Consider the following 17930-nt stretch of genomic DNA (forward strand, 5'->3'; position numbering starts at 1 on the left):
AACACAGGCTGCTAGACCTGTTTTATTGCATTATATTCATATACATATTTTGAACTACGTGAAAAATAAGTATATTGTTTGGACTTTCGCACAAAAATGTACTTAAAATGCAATAAGGTAATAGAGATGTTTTAAAAAACAGGTGACATGTTTACTTTTCGTACACAGTGTTTCTATTTTTAGTACAAAGAGCGTCTTTTAATGTATCATGCACCTTTATTATTTCAAATAGTATTGCTTAGAACATCATGTATCTTTATTTAGCACAAATAATATCAAATATAGGCTTTGATAGCCTACTGGTTAGAGAATCGGACTGTGGTTCAATCCTCGGTTTAGCTAAGATCTATCAAGAACAAGCGATATATGTGCTCGTAAAATCTGTGGAATCGAAAGTCCTGCAGGTTGCCTCTGAGCAGTAGTATGCTTTCAAAGATCAGGAAAAAATTTCTTTCCCTGTCAGATCTATTTCTAAACTATGGATGCGGCCTCCCGAATGAGTAATCCTGCCATCTATCGGTAAGGTTTTGAGCTAAGACATTCTTTCACCCTTGTTGTGCTTTCTTCTCAAAAGAAAAGCGCCAATAGCTTAGTGAACTTGAATATTATAAGTATCACCAGAAATAACAAACAGTACATCTTATGCAATTCTTAGTACTAAGTACAGCTATGCTAAGTACTAGCTATGATAGGTACACCTTGAGCAATTCTTATATCAAATAATATTTATGTACATCATACATCCCTACAAATACGTACAATATTACTTAATTCATCGTACATATTTATTTAATACAATTAGTTTTACTTTATACACCATACATCTCTCTGGTACAAACGTTTTACTTAATTCATAATAAAATTCATATTTAGTAAAAAAATTTTTAGTACGTGAGACATTTTTCCAGTATGTTATATAGTATTACTTAGTGCATAATGCATTTTTAATTTTTGTTCAAATAGTGTACAAAGTATAAACCATCCAAAATTACTAATTGGGATCATTCACTATCTCTCTCCTTGAAATGACCGAATGGGACCAAATTAAAAAAAAAAAAAAGGTAAATGAAATGTAATGGAAATATAGAACAAAGTTTAAAAACATGGTAAACAAACCTTTGTCAGTATCGTTAAAGTTTTTGTGTTCATGATACATACCAAATTATACTTTTCAAAAAGGAAAGATGAAAGTGAATAGTTATTTGCCTTTTATTCTCAAATCTAACACTAACTCGTATGTACCTCAGTAGCATGAACTCCATATTATTATTTTTTTCTTTTTTAGGTCGATCGAACAAATATGTAAATAAAAATGTAACTTTGGATTTTGGAGCAGATAAGGAAGTATTTTATATTGGGTCTGATTTAGAAGTTAAAGTGATTATAAGACAATTCGAAATATTTTTGGATGCCGAAACAAAAGGAATTGGTGTTATGTATCGGACAGAAAAGTAAGTAGTTTTATAGTAAGTTATCTTTTTACATCCTTACAATTAGAACAATATCGTATTAACTAAATTATTTTGAATGACTCACCTCCGATAAGTACTCAGCCTAAAAACCATTACTATTTTTTATCCATAATTTTTTTTAAAAGTAAGCATATTATTAAGAATATTCGAATAAGGGAATGTGCAAGGTTTTTTTTTCAATGCCCACCTTTTAGAATGACCCACCTCAGGCATAGAAAGTCAGATTTGTTAGCCACTCTCTCAGGGGCACCATATTAAGGTGTACCAACATTGCTTCCACAGTAAGGACAGATAGTACAGAGAATTAAAGAACATCCGTGCCTTGCCCGGGACTCGAACTCCGAACTTTTCTGATGCAAAGGCAGTTCCCTAACCCCTACACAGGCCTGTCGGCGGAAAGTGCAAAGTAAATTTTAAAAAATGCTTCTTGTAAAATAATTGGTTTCGAATATTTTAGCTGGTCATTTTAAGCATCTTGCACTCTAAAAAATGTCCGTAAAATTCAAAGAGTTGGCGTTGCTTAAGAGGTTGCCATATCTCGGGAGAAACTTTTCGTTGCAAATTCTCTTTCACCTCTGCTAATTTAAAATTTTAGGTTTAGAAAAAGTAAATTCAGATAAACCTTGGATAAACCCTACAGCCTCAAATACAGAAAATAAATTTTATTATATTCAAATGAAAATAAATTATAAGAAGATAACTTATTAGTATTACGCAATGGAGTAGTTCTCTTCCAATAATTTGTTTACATTTTGATAACTTGAAATTTTATTTTCAGCGATTGAAACGTCATAGCTTACTCTATGTTTGCCTATACTTACCTTTTCTTTCTTTTAAATTTTAAATTAGTAAGAGAATTTGTGACGATAAGCTTCTCCCGTGGTATGGCATTCTCTTAATACGGCCAGTTCCCTTAATTGAAAAATTAGCCCAGTACCCTTAAGAGAACTTTTTCATTATACGACACGACTATTTTCAAATCTGGACTGATCGTTGAGACACGGTTCCCAGCAGATCACCGAAGTTAAGCTTCACTGGCTGCAGTCAGTGTGTGGGTGGGTGACACTTGGATCAGTAGGCGAGGGACCGAGGATGTGCGTTATTGGTCCTCGTTAAACTGTTCTACCGTAAAGCGCTCGACTTCGTGTGCAGGTCGTCGGGCTACCGAAGTGGGAGTGCCATCCCCTCTGCTGAGGATCAGAATTGTGATGGCATGTCTTCGGACATCCTCAGGGATGTTGCCTAGACCGTCGCCAATAGCCCATTGTGCAGAACTAGTGCGACGTAAATGAATAGCAACAACAACAACAAATCGGATAACGAAATGACGGAATAATTGTATCGTGTTCGAATAGAACAGTGGATGCTTTTTCATCTGCTCGACATCGTTTGCTTGAGCTGGAAAAAACGGAAGTGCTATTGAGTATAGTAAATTGTTATTTTCTTAAAAATAAAATCATTATAAAAATCTTTTATGAAGAGTTTGAGGAGAGGGAAAAAATTGAAACGATATTCTTAACGATTTTACAAGTAGTAGTTTATCTATGTCGCACTAGAACTACACCATGGACTATTGGCCACGGTTTGAAAAACATCTCTAAGGATAATTCGAAGGCATGCCATCACAATTTTGATTCTCCGCAAAGAGCATGACTACCCTGCTTTGGTAGTCTGATGAACTGAACTACACGCGAAATGGAGCACTTGGCGGAAGGACCCTTTAACGATGACCGATGCCACTCACCCTTCGCTGGCTAACCAAAGTGATGACACACCAGCGCACTGAGTACAGCCAGAGATATTTAACTTCTGCAATCTTCTGGGAACCGTGTCATACGATCAGTTAAAAGAACCGTGTCATACGATCAGTTTATCATACGATCAGCAAAAGCAGCCTGTCCTCAGCCTTATTCAACACAAACCATTTTTGTTGAAAACACAAACTGTGGTTGTGGTGTTATCCATGTTTATAAAATGAGAATAAATGAGAATAAAGTAAATTTCACAAATACAGAAGTTTTACTTGTGATAGTTACGTAGTTTATAAATGAAAAAACTTGTGAACAATATTTATTTATAACATGTTACGTGTTTTTACAATGATTTTGGCACAAATTAAAAATTTAAAGAAAAGTTTAAAAAAATTTAAAGCTCAATTTTATGTATTTTGGACAATAAAAAAAATTATATTATGTGTAATTGTATAACGTTTTTTTAATACCGAATTATAAATTCGAAACAAATATACTATATGATAATTTTAACTACAACTGATTTTCTTACTAAAATATATAAGACAAAAGAGCAAAAGCAAATGCAAAAGGAAAAAAATGAATACGATTTGATGGGATACTTCGGGGGCTCATACGACATATCGTTTCCTTAAGCGATATCACTATGTCAGAGCCGACATAAATGCTACATCCTATCAGTGAATGAGAAATCACGTATGCTTCTGCAATGTATTTTACAAGATTTGGCGTAGTCGGACCAAAGAATATATACAGTATAAAAGAATAATTGTAACGAATTTCAACTAAATTAGTAGAGCTTATCGATAATTCACACGGTTTAAAGCTTCTTAACTCATTCAGGGGTATGCACCCATTTCCATGGTGGTTACAGCATCAAGCTAATGACACTTAAGTCCCGGGTTCAAACCCAGCCGATAACAAAGAGCATCTCTCTATATTGGTGAACACGCAGCTCTCTCGCTCTTCGACAAATGGCAGCACTAGACTTTTTCGCCTAATTTCATAATTCGTCTTGATTCGACAAACTAATCGGCTGAGTCTCACATAACGTGGAGTTTCGAAATGAAGATAACTTTCACGAACATATTATTAATTTACGGTCAGTGGCCATATATTTTACGAGAAGAAATTTATTTGTTAACCTATATTAAGATCATGAATGTTTTACTGGCATAAATGTATTTTGACGTTAAGCTATTGGAACACGTTTAGCCAGTCGATGTCTGTAATCTGACAGCAATCTGGCCAAGGCCCGGTTAAGGGGAACACTGGCCAAGGGCTTGAACTTCGTTTAATGCCTCCTATAGAAATGTAAGGTACTTAATTTTCACATTCAAAGCAAGCTTCAGTCTCAATCAAAAAAAAGTCACAGAATTTTCGAAAATTCATAAATATTAGCAGAAAATTAAAATATTGCTATAAATTATAATAGCAATAATTATTAATATATGTATAGATATATATAATATAATTTTAGTTTTAATATTAATATTGTGGAAACCCAAATATTTTATCACCCTAATTCTTATAAACAGATATAAAAACAAAAACAAAGGAACTAAAATTTATAAAAGTCTCACCTTTAAAACTTTTATATCATGTTCTTCCTCTCATTTTTTCCCCTTATATTTCTTAAACTGCCTTAGAATTTTTTCAGATTATAATAATATAATAATATCAAAATATATATAATATATAACAATATATAATAATTAATAATATATAATAATTAATAATATATAATAATTAACAATATATAATAATATCAAAAAATATGTTAAAGTAGCTATTGTTTTAATATGCGAAAATATTAATATTTTGTTCTTTTTAGGCCTAATGAAAGTATGAAACGAGATCTAATATACCCTCCATTACTTCTAAAAGACAGTGGTATGTAAATATGGGAAATTACATTCCCTTTTCTATATTCCTTTTCTTACATTCCATTTTTATTACATACGTATTTGTACAGTAATTTATTTTTTTAACACTCTCCTTTCTACTCCAATTTACTTGCTATATCAATAATCATTTTCATTTAAGTATACGTAACGAAAAGAACCGCTTATAACAAGATTTTCAAATGAAATAAAAAACACTGGTAAAATAAATCAAAATCTTAAAAAAATGACATGCTTAAAATTCCTTAACGAACAAAGAATGGTGGTTCTCATAACGGAAAATATTACGCAACCCCATGGATTAAATTTAATCATGCTTACCCTAACCTCTACAGGCCAAATTTATCACCCCAAAGAATTTATGGTCAATCAAAATTTTGACAACTTTTTCAAATCTGCACTGAATTTCTGCTTTTGAGAACAAATTTCCCACGGAATCAAAGTAGCAGACACAAAGCTAATAAATAATAATAATTATAATAAATTAAAAAGTTTAAGAACTAAATTTTCCTAGTTGTCTAAAAAGATAAAAATAATTTTATTTTGGCCAGAAGTTTATACAAAAGAGAATTTTGCCTCGACTAAAATTTCAGCTCACATTTTTTCAAAGAAATTGGCCACCGTTTTTCGATTAGGTCAGATAAAGATTAAAGAAAAATAAACTAATTTCTACTTCGTAGTCTACTTGTAAAACGTAATTTTCAAAAGAAAAAAAATACTAATGATTATGGTGATGGTATTAAGAGTTATTGAAAGAAGATTACTCAGTAAATGGCCGAAAAGATATTTTAAAAAATATCTGCAAGAAGCCTTATAATTTAGAACAATTAATTTTAAAGTATAGTGTAGAAACAAAGCGAGTGCCACCAGATCCGGCAGAACACGTCAGTTTGGAAAAAAATAAATACTTAAATTAATAAAATTCATTACTCACCCATGTTGCAACAAAATGAAGGACGTAAAAAAATATGATGACTGATGAAAAATATGATGTTTTTCCTTTTTATCTTTTCAGCCATTTAAGGTGTAACCATCTTTAAATAATTCTTAATACCCACACCATAATGATAATTATTTATTTCTTTTACCGTTTTATGGGGCCATTTTTTTCTAAAATGTTATATTAAAATAGATTTGGAATTGAGATATATTTATAAAAAGAAATTCATTTACATAAATTTCATTTAATTTTTAAGACCATTTTTTTGCCAAAAAGTGGGTTGAATTTTAAAAATTTATTTACTATAAGAATTTAGCCCTAAATTCAAAATACTGGGTTTAAGAATAACCAAATTTATAAATTCTGAATTTATAACTACAAATTAACTTGATGAGAAATAATTAAGTGAACAAATGCATAACACACAAGAGAAAGTAGCTGCCCAGTGTACGTCTCCCTTCATAACCCCTCCCCCAAACCTTTATTGTTACTTCCCTTAAATAACCAAAGCCCTTTCTTTACTTCTATGCATTCATTTATTTGTTTGCTTAGTTATTGCGTTTTCCGAAGTTGTTAGTAAAATACCTCACAAATCATAAGTGGGAAAGAATCATCAGTGGCTTCCCACCGAAATTTAAAAACTAAACAATTTCAAAGGAAGTATACATCCCACTACCATATAAAAAATTAAATAACTTTTAGATGCATTTTCGTTCATTATATTTATTTATTTTTTTAAAAAATGTAGGCAAAATATGTCGGGATGAGTCAGTTATACCCTTGACAAATGAAATGGCAAAAAGTTCTCTAATAACTGGAGGAAAAGGGTGTTCGCTTTCACTTCTTACAAGTCTATCAAGAAAGGATCCTTTGGTAAGCGTTTTACAGTTCTTTATTTTAAAATTATTTCGTAATTATTAATGTATTATTTTACTAATATTATATTATTTTTCTTAAATGATGATAGGGTATATACTTCGATAAATAAACAAATTTATTTATACAAGAATTATAAATAAGTTTTAAATTAAATAAACAACTTGAATGAAGCTTAAATACGGGAATAAAAACAGGCATATTATAGTTATGGTTTTATAAACAAAAACCATCCTCTGGGTCGATACGCAGAATTACAGAAGCTGACAGAACAGACTGAATGATGCTGCATGACTTTTTCTTGTTGCAACTTGTTTGTTTCGTGTTTTCTTCTGTCATTCGGTATTTTAACAGTGAGGAAGTTTCTTGTTCATAGCCATAACTAGAGTATGTCAATTTACTCACGTTGCTTAGCTTCATTTATTTAACTGCTTAGGATATAAATAAAAAAAAATTAAGTATGAAAATTAATTCAGGAAATAAAATTGATAATTGTTTTCTTTACACAGCAATTATTCACAAAAATAAACATATTTTATTAAAATTGTAATAATTGACTATTTCTTAAAGCAAAGCTCATAAAAAAATTTGAAATCACAATAATTAAAAATAAAAATACTTGGTATAAGTTTTTTCAAACATTTTTTGAAAATCGTATGGTAATTAAAAGTAAAAGAAAAGTTTCTCAATTGCAAATGACTTTAAAAGAGCAGGGTTGCTGAGATAAGAAAAATGAATAATATTTCCTTAGACAGACAATCTAAAATTTATTTCTCTTTTCCTTTAATAAAATATTTCAGAATACAAATTTCATCAAATTCAATGCTTGACAAGTTCATCAAAATAAGTTTCCTTTTTTAAAAAATAAGACTAAATCCTCAAATAAAAATCTTTTACTAATAAAAGGGGGAATTACAAGTTTTTTGGGGAAATGTTTTGCAAGTAAATTTTTTTTTTTGGGGGGGGGGGTTACAAGTATTTGTAACGAGTATGTCGAAAGATATCGTTACTTCTTTCCGAAATTTTTTTAAATGCTTCCTTTTTTAAAATTCTTTTATTTTTCTTTAAATTATAAATTTGGTGTATTATATATTCTTTAACAAGCTAACTTCTTATTCGGACATTTTTAAGGTTTGCAATTTCCGGAAATCAAAAGGGCGGCTGGTGGGAGGGACCATGAAACCCTAACTTTAATGTATTTTGTGAATTTAATAGATTTTGCCTGTATATGAATGCAATTTTTTTAAAAATTATTTCTTTAAACAAAATTATAATGTTATCGTATTTGTTCAACAAATTAATTTATTTCTAAAAATTTTGAAAGTAAAAACAAAATTTCTAAAGATTTAATAAACTTAAATTAGCATAATGTAAAATTCCTTTTTGATTTCTCGTTTGGTTTCTTTCAAGGTTCATTATTTTAGTAGAATTTTGTAGCATTTTCATGAATTTTAAAGTTTTATACCCTTAAATTAAAATTTAATGCATTTTAAATATTTTTAAAGCATTTTTTAATGAAATTTACGATTACTTTGAGTTTTCGATTTCCTCGAAATCGTATTTCCCTTTTTTTTTTCTTTTTTTTTGTACATGTACGTTTTACTTGTTACTTTTTAAAATCAAAACCTTTTACTTTTTACCTTTTACTCTTTGCTTAAAGTACTTGTACATTTAATCGTTATTTTTTAAAAGAAACGTTCTCTTTCATGCTTGCTAATAATTAAAATCTTAAATTTCTTTAAGCTGAAAATAAGATTTTAATATAATTTGACTGAATTAATAAAATTTGATTAAAAACTAGTTCGGAAAAGGAACTGATGGCCTCCTGTGTAACAAATTAATTTTATTTGCTTTAGTTATTAATGGAAAAACGCTATTTGACGCAGACTTTTCCAAATAGCTCACCAATATCAAGACTGTTTTTTAAAAGAGTTCAGTACCTTTTAAAATAACAATACCTAAATTTAATGCATTTTTTTGAAGAACTATAATATGCAATCAATTGCCTATGGTGTATTTTGACATAGAATTTAAGCATATCATGCTAGTTGAATTTTTTAAATTTTGTTTGATACAAAAGTTGAAAATAGAATTTTTTAACTTTTTATTTTCACAAAAAAAAAATTATACAAGTTTTTGGTAAGAGTTCCAGTCGGTTTAATTTCTTACACATAAATAATGCGTGCTTAAAAAGCTTTACTTATTTAATTATGACCAATTTCTTAAAAATGTACACAAAATTATAAAAAAAAATTTATAGTTTTGAGTGAAGAGCTCTTTTCAGTATACATTTACAGAGAGAGATAACGCGAGCAAATGATTAAAAACATATTACAAATTTGAAAAAAATGAAGTAGTAAAATTTAATTATTTAATTCAAAGTTACATTTTATTTAATTCTTTCGCCAAGAAAAATAAAAGAAAGTTCCTTAAATTCAAGCAGAGTGATTTTAAATTCTATGCCACTTTTTGTTGTAAAGAATTATTTGGGCTTTAGAATGGACGCATTTATACATTTAAAAAATCGTTAAACCTTTTTTGAAAAATTCATCGGAAGCAGATTTTTCTATCTAGATAAAAATTATTGAAACCAACAAATAATTCTTAATTTTTCTTAATTTTTATGAGTTTAGATAACGGATATGAGCCCTTTTAAAATAACTTTTTAAATAATAAATATATAAATTGGATCCCAAATTATATAAATTACATTTATAATAATAATAATAATAAATTATGAATATATTGATAAATATTCTATAAATTAGATCCAAAACGCTTTTTCATTTTTAAAAAATAGTGGCTTAACTTCAGTTTGAAATTCTCCGCCAAATTTCATAATCATAAGAGTCATAAAATATGACTAAGTAAAAGTCATAATAATTGTAAATAAATAATAAATAGTATAAATAAGTCATTAAATCAGACTAAAAATGGGGAATTAATAATCTAACAAGTCATGCAACAAATTCGTAACTGTTATGAAAATAGTATATTATTCATTAAAAATCGTTATTTTATTTGACGTCAGAGCCTTTAAAAGGAGTATCAAAGGAGTTGAAATAAAATAAAATATTAGTTCATGCAATCAAATAAAAAATTTTAAAATGTAAAAAAAAAAATAAGAAATTTTAAAATTATATGAGTGTTTTTTTATTTTTAATTTTTGTGACTGTCAAAAGTTATCTTTGATTAATCATTACGCTTATTTATAATTTCGAATTACTTAAATTTGATTATTTTAGTAAACGCTATATATTTTCTTTTTTTCAGTTCGAAGTTCCGAGAGGATTTGTAATAACAACTGCAGCGTTTGACAAACATATCAAAGCTAATCCTTCTGCAAATTTTGCAATTCAACGTGTTGTCAAAGTATCTAGGTAAATTGCATTATTAGAACCGCAGTTTTATAAAACTATGGTCCAAGCTAAGGCTACATTTGATTGTAATCATGTCTGTATACGAGCTTGCTTATTATCTAAATTTAATCTGTTGTAACATCTCAACTTTAGTTATCCTAAAGACGATAGCAAAACAAATTAATCGTTACAGAACATATTAGATTTTGACATCAAGAAGCGTCTTCCAGTTGCTCTGGCAACAAAAGAAGAGCAAAAAAAATCCTATTTAGAAATTGAACTAACTTGATTTTTTAATGTTGTGAAAAACGTTGTTTTTACTTATTTTTAGGAACAAAATATGTATTTCAAACTTTCTAAACACAAGATAACATTATTGCAAACTTCAAAGAATTCTTTGATGGTTATTTTTATCCATGAAATCATCATCATTGGTCAATTGATAAAAAAAAAGTTTTCGAGTATTGTAGTAAATTTTTTACTATGTACATTGAGAAATAAGTAAGAATTGACCAACATACACTTCAGTTTTTACTGTCCAATGTATATTGTTCAAGAAAGAATTGTTTGCATTCTGTTTTGTAATTATTAAAATTAAGTTGGTTGGGCATTTCAAGCGTAATTACTCTTGTATATTGCGCATGTGTTTCAAAAATGTCTCAAATATCAGCTTTCAATCTATTTTCGCAACATATTCCCTAAACATTCACTTTGAATAAGTTGCTGAAATAAAAATAAATAAATAAATAGTAAAAATGAATTAATAAATAAGCAATGAAAATAAATAAATGATGTATAATTTAAGACGATAGTTGTGTGAAAATGCGGTACTTTTTCTTTATTTTTTTTTAAAAAAAACTCACTAATTTTCTTAATAACCTTTTCTTTTTTTTAATTTAGCAACAAAATTTCTGGAGATCTTAAGGAAGAATGTGATAGGTAATTTACAACCAATTCATGTATTTTAATGAACGCAGCTTCAAATACTAACCAATATTAAATGTTATTTTCTTACACAGATGCACCAAAGAGTTTCAAAAAACAAAACTAGACGAAAATCTGAAGATTGAAATAAAGGAAATGTTATCTCGAGTATACGATACATCTGTTTCCTCATTAAGATTTTCAATTCGCTCATCAGCATGTGGTAATACATTCACGAATTTTTCCTTTTCTGTAATATATATAAATGTCTGCATTTATATTTTTTTCTTCCTTCAACTGATTATTGAAAAAAAAAACAGCTTTCAAACTTTGAACAACATATTGCTGCTGAGTAAATTATTCCAAATGTACAATGCGCCCCATGTATGGAATGCTCTTCAGAAATTTATGATCTAAGCAAAACCTTTTAAAACGATTTCGAACTTTCCTCCAATTTTTACTGTGGGAGAAAATTTTTATTACACATCCACTTTCACCACCATAAGTAGTTTAAAATTTAATGTATAGAAAAAGTGAATTCACGCAAACCTAGAGTTAGCCATGAAGCTTCAATTGCTGGAAAAAAAATTTAAATTATCAAAGTGTCTGTTCTATGTTAGTCTGAACTCATTTTTTCTATACTTTAAATATTAAATTACTTATGGAGATGAAAGAGAATTTGTGATGAAAAATTTCTCCCGCGGTATGTCATCCTTTTAATACTGTAACAATAAATGGAAAGCTGTAAATCATTAAAAAATTTATGGGTTAGATCCAATATAAATTTCTGAAGCACATTCCATTAATGGCATACATACATATTTGGAGGAATTTAACATATTTTTAAACATTTTTATGCATGGGAAACTGCCTTTTTTGAAAATTTCTTTTCCTAAAAAGAGAATACTATGAATAAGAAACTCACTAAAATAAATTTTTGAACGAAACTTATTTCCTTTTCTTATACCTTATATTTCTTGTTTTCGCATTACAAACTGATTTTAAAACTAAACACATTACTTAAGTTGTTCTAGTAATGTTCTTTTTTTCTTCTATTTCATATAGTAATACTCTAAAGGTAATGTAATAAACTAAGCAATAATTTTTTTTTTTAATATTAAGGTTGAGAAAAACATGTTTTCCAGTTTGTTTATTGTAGATTTTAAATAAAAGTAAGCTTAGAAAAGGGGGAAATAATATAACACATGTACCATATTATAAATTCATACGAAACATTTCAGCTAATTCTAAAAAATTACCTTACCTAAAAAATTACCTGTCCTTAAGCATTTATTTTACTTTAAAGATGAGGACAGTGAAGATTATTCCGCAGCTGGGCAAATGCTAACTGTTTTGGGGGTAAGAGGTTTGGAGAATGTAAGTACTTTATTGTGTTTATTTATTTACTTACTTACTTATTTATTTATTTTATTTAATGAAAAGAACAATGTATGAGAGTGTATCAACAAAATATGCTTGAGTCGGAATTTAATTCCTGACTCAAGCATAAAAGAAAGGCAAGAAAGAACTATTATTTAAATTGTGAATAAACACTTTTTTTTGCGTGATTTACTTCGGTTATATCTTGGATATTTAACTGATTAAATTAATTTTTTTAATTCGTTTTTTTTTCAGTTTTGAATCAAATAATAACAAAATTCCATTAATATTATTTAAAAATTTTGTTTTAAATATTCTAAAAAGGGATGAAGTTTAGGAAAATTTCGCTCAATATTACGGGAAAATGGCGGTTGTTATTCATATGAAAGTTCTGTTAGGTTCTAAATTTTCTTGACAATATAATTTTATAGTGTTTATTAATGTTTTGGTTCGTTTGATAATTTAATGTTGTTTCTCTGTTTAATGCAGTGGTTCTATTTAATAATTTGAACAAATGAATCTATATATATATATATATACTTTTTTTTTGCATTCATATTTTATAGATATACAAATCAATAGTTGAATGCTGGTCATCGAAATTTGGATATGAGGCCGTTCAATATACAAGGTAAAAGTTTTTTTTTTTTTTTATTATTTTTACATAAAGTTATTTTTCAACATTTCTGAAACAAAGACTTGTTCATGTGATTACTAACTACCGTGATTAAATACGTAGGATAATTTTCATTCTAAAATAATTCCTAAATGCTCTATAATTCTAAAAAAGGAAAATAAATTTGAATGCTGTATTATAAATTCTTACAATTTTTTATAACCAATATCCTGATAAATTTTCAAAGTAAAGAAGTAATAATAATTCAATCCATTATGAAAGTTTCTTTTGTTAGATTGCATATAAGGTCTATATGCTTAAATACGAAGTACCCTAAAAACAACAATGTTCTGAAACTTGAAATCCTAATTCAAGAATCTTCCGTCAAAGCAATATAATAAACCAGGAGCCTATCCCGATTCATTTAAAATCTTTTTAACGGATAATATCCAGTTGTAATTTCATCTCTTTTTTTTCAAGTACCCCAATGCGCTCTAAAGACGTAATATCGCAGTATAAAGGTGTAATACGCCACAAAAGGTGACGTATATTTCCACTAGTCAAATCACTACTTAGGATTTCGTCTTTGATAGTCATACAATCTCATCCATAGTACTAATTAGAATATTTTTTTAATCAACAGCAAGAAAATGCGTAATATCCGAAATATATGCTACTAAAGGCAGCATATATTTCCGATATCGAAGTCACTATACTTAGGATTTCCTCTCTGATAGTCATACTCCTTATCCACAGAATTTTGAGCATCTTCTTAATTTACAGCAAGAAAAAGCGAAAGAAACCTTTCTTATTAAACTTAGATGAGTTGTAAAGTAACCGTCGCATTTGATTTTTCGAGTGACCCTAATTGCATTCCGACGATTTTAAGTCATTAAATGCCGCAACGTTTCCTCCAGATGTTCCAGAGTTGGGCGTTGATACCAGCCATCAATAATATCTGTAACAGATAATATATAATTACTAAAATGAGAACCAGTAGTCTCATCTAGGACAATTCTCCGGTTATATTTTTAACTCTCCAGCCAATCTTAATGTGGTTAGAATTTTGATTGACGATAAACTAAATTTTGCAAAAGAAGGACGATAAGTATTGCTTTCATTAGTCAAGAAATGATCGAAACTTTTACTGTCATCAGGCGAGGAGTATTCTAGCTTGTCGGAAGGGAATCGAAAAACCAATAGCAAGATTTCATCGCTACAGACACAAAAGGCAGGCAAATAAAAAAGAGGTTAAAATGCAATCTCGCATTTAAAGACTGAATATCTTTAAATACAATAAAATGCCCTAGATTAGATTACTAAGGTTACAGATGAGTCCTAAAATTTCATATTTTTCCTATGAATATGTCCATTAAATTGCCAAATTTGACGTAATTGTGAAAACTTATCTGGAATATCGTCGTATTCGGACACACTGACGTTATTCTAATGTACCTTCAAATTTCAAAAGTACTTTATAATTTCGATCTTTATTATAACTTGCTTGCTATTTTTATTATCTCATGAATTTAACTGACTTTTTAACACTCAATTTCAAGGCAAAGTGGGAAACTCATTCGATCGCCGATGGCAGTGGTTGTACAAGAAATGATCCCGTCAGAAATCTCGGGAGTATTGTTCACAGTAGATCCAGTAACTGGCAATCCGTCTCGACCTCATATTACAGCAAACTATGGATTAGGAGAGGTAAAACATATGTTTCTGAATACCTCCACCCACTGATAGCACTGGGGAAGAATTTCTTGTTGCATTAATATAAATACTTGATCTTGCATAATTCGAGTGTGAACTTGCCTAATTCCAATTCTGAAACATAAACGGGTTACGTAAATGTGGTGACCAATATCTAGGGCACATCATCAGGTTTAAACTGGCATAAGAATCCATGTCCGGAAACGTCATCGTGCGCAACTACAGTCACTTTTCCCTGTTTCCTTGTGCCGAAGCACAGGACGAAACTGTTTATTACAATTATTTTTTAAAAATAATTTTTTATAATTTTTATTTGAAAAACACCTACCAGTGCAAGATTATATTTCCCGGCAAGGTTTCCGATACAGTTTTAATCCTAATGATCTGCCCTAACTCACCTAGAAGTTTGTCGCAACGGTAACGTGACTACCTGTTTCACATAAAGTTTTTAAAATTGTACTTTTCGATAGAAAATAGACTAAAAATGTCATCAAAAAATCTTTAGCTTGCAGAGAGAAACGGATTTCAGTTTTGAAATCAGTGATACGAAAGTATCTGAGATCTGTTTTAAAAAATCTCATGCAACAGAAAACAAAAACAAAAAGGTTTCCCCAGTGCTATTTATAACACTGTACAACACAAAAAAAGTTCTTTAAATTTAAATATATGTATTTCTTTTTTTGTATATCTTTGACTGAATATAACGAATGCCCAAATATTTTTTTTACCTCTTACATTTTCCCTTAAAACAACATTTTAGCCTGGTGACTTAACGCATTTTTCCAGATAAAAATAACAGTTTATATGATGCAAAGGAAAGGTGCTGTCACAATGGGACTCTCACCAACTTAACAATCACTTTGGTGATCTTGGTAACAATTTTCGTGACAAAAGCTTTATCTATCTTTCCGAAGTTCAATGTCTCTAGATGCATTAGCGAGCGATACATCCATGAGTCACTAAGCTTCTAATGAATGGAAACTTGGCTGCTTTTCTTCCAAAGAATTGCATGTTTTGGTCCATTTCAGTTTTAATATACAAAAGAACAGAAAAACATTCAAATTTGTTGAACAAAGTAAATTTTTTAATCAGGAATTTCCATGATAAATAAACTTATTTACGTCAGATATTTTTAAAAAATTATAATTATTTTAATTCTAATTTTAACAGACAGTTGTGTCATCATTGGCTGAACCTGATACAATTGTATTGAAAAGAATAAATGACTCTTTAGAAGTGGAAACGAAAACAATTGGAGCTAAGCAAACTCAAGTGCATATGACAGGTATTTGAATTTACGTCAAAATGTCTTAAATAACTTTTTATAATATTTTTTTTCATCCCCATTGACGAACACCCTATTCAAGTAGTGGATATGATATAAAAATGTCCATCAATTCAAGAGACAAGAAAACTTTTGGGTTAAGCATCGAGACCGATCAACACCTCGTTGAGAAAGCCCTCGCATGAATCAAATTAGTGTTCTGGCATAGCGAACATAAACTGATAACATTATTGAAGGAAAATAAGAAAGATATCACAACGTCTGAACTACTAAACTGAGCGGTGAGGGAAAATAAAAAATGTGTTGTTTATCTGCTTATCTCTGCTAAAGACAGCATTAATATTCCTTTCCTTTAAATGAAAAGGGTTTTTCATATAAATTATGTGTATTAAAAATCTATTTAAAAAGTTTAGTTAGTAATTTTTAGCTTTTAAAACTGAAAACTCTTTCATATTTTAAATTGGAATACGTGAATTATTTTAGGAAAATATATTAATTTATTTTAAATTTTTCAATGTCTAATATATATTTTTTAAATAAAAATTGATAATTTAAATTTTATTTTAAATTTTATTTCGAAGACTAATTAAGAAAATTTTAGAATTTTTCTCCTGAAAAATGCTTATGTCATTTTTTTAATTATCTTTTAAAATATAAAGATTTTTAAACATTTCTAAAAATAATTTGACATTTTCCAATTGAAAAAACCTTATTTCTATATGAAAAAAAAAGAATAGGAAGGTAATTTTCAATTAACTTGAACTATAGAAATACAAAAAATTTTTTTAATATTTCAAAAAAAATTTTTTTTATTCATTCATTATTCGGCAAGAATATTAGTTTTAAGAGAAATTCCGTTTCTTAATAATTATTGCTTAAAAAACATTCCTATTTACCAAACAGATAAAAATTGACACTAATAATTGAAATAATAAAATTTGAAACAGTTTAATAAATAATATTTATTAAACTTTTTATCTAAGTTTAATAAATATTTCTTCAAGTATATACTTTAAATATATAAAAACTCATCATATTAAAGAAATGAAAACTCTCAAAAGCAAATATAAAATCTACACCCTATTAAATACAAGGTTGATTTGCTAGCGATTCGGCTACCCATTCAGGGATAGTACTAAATAATACCCTATTAAATACAACGTGGATACGTTAGCGATTCGGTAACTCCTTCATAGATAGTATTAAATACAAGTGGGATAGATATAGTATGAAAAACAAATAGTATTCAAAACAGCTAAACAAATAGTATTAAATACATCCCTACTAAATACAATGTGAATATTTTAGCAATTCAGCAACCCATTCCGGGCTAGTATATGCCTCGAATTTTACAGACACCTACTTTTTATAGGCTACATCAACTTAATTTTTTTCGCAATCGAGTTCGTTTATTGAAAATACAAATAAAAAGAAGAGAAGAAAATTATTGCAGTTTCAAATTTAAAATGGTATCTTTAAAATAAAATTGTTTTATTTGTTGATAAGAAAACCTCTTCTTCGTCAGATGAATACGGTACAGAACAAAAAGAATTTGAAAATGAAATTGAAGCAGCATGTTTAAGTGATGAATGGGCCATAATGATAGGAAAGGCAGGAATTTTGGTAAGTTTTATCAAAAATATTAATGAATTTTGTATGAACTTTATGAGTATAGTGTAGCTATTAACAAATATTCTGTGTAAAATTTTT

At 28.7% G+C, this 17930-nt stretch overlaps 1 protein-coding gene across 1 annotated transcript in view; it reads left to right on the forward strand.

The window, feature by feature from the left end:
- LOC107445683 (rifampicin phosphotransferase) overlaps window positions 1–17930 on the forward strand; it is a 57022-nt gene that overhangs the window by 8661 nt on the left and 30431 nt on the right. Inside the window, exons 7-17 of the mRNA XM_071178748.1 lie at window positions 1286–1451; window positions 5058–5116; window positions 6816–6940; window positions 10217–10323; window positions 11203–11241; window positions 11322–11449; window positions 12533–12603; window positions 13173–13237; window positions 14782–14929; window positions 16106–16220; window positions 17746–17843. Of these exons, the coding sequence (XP_071034849.1) occupies window positions 1286–1451; window positions 5058–5116; window positions 6816–6940; window positions 10217–10323; window positions 11203–11241; window positions 11322–11449; window positions 12533–12603; window positions 13173–13237; window positions 14782–14929; window positions 16106–16220; window positions 17746–17843 (1121 nt within the window). The remainder of the gene's footprint in view (window positions 1–1285; window positions 1452–5057; window positions 5117–6815; window positions 6941–10216; window positions 10324–11202; window positions 11242–11321; window positions 11450–12532; window positions 12604–13172; window positions 13238–14781; window positions 14930–16105; window positions 16221–17745; window positions 17844–17930) is intronic.

Source organism: Parasteatoda tepidariorum, chromosome 3 (assembly GCF_043381705.1).
Source record: "Parasteatoda tepidariorum isolate YZ-2023 chromosome 3, CAS_Ptep_4.0, whole genome shotgun sequence".
Taxonomy (NCBI): domain Eukaryota; kingdom Metazoa; phylum Arthropoda; class Arachnida; order Araneae; family Theridiidae; genus Parasteatoda; species Parasteatoda tepidariorum.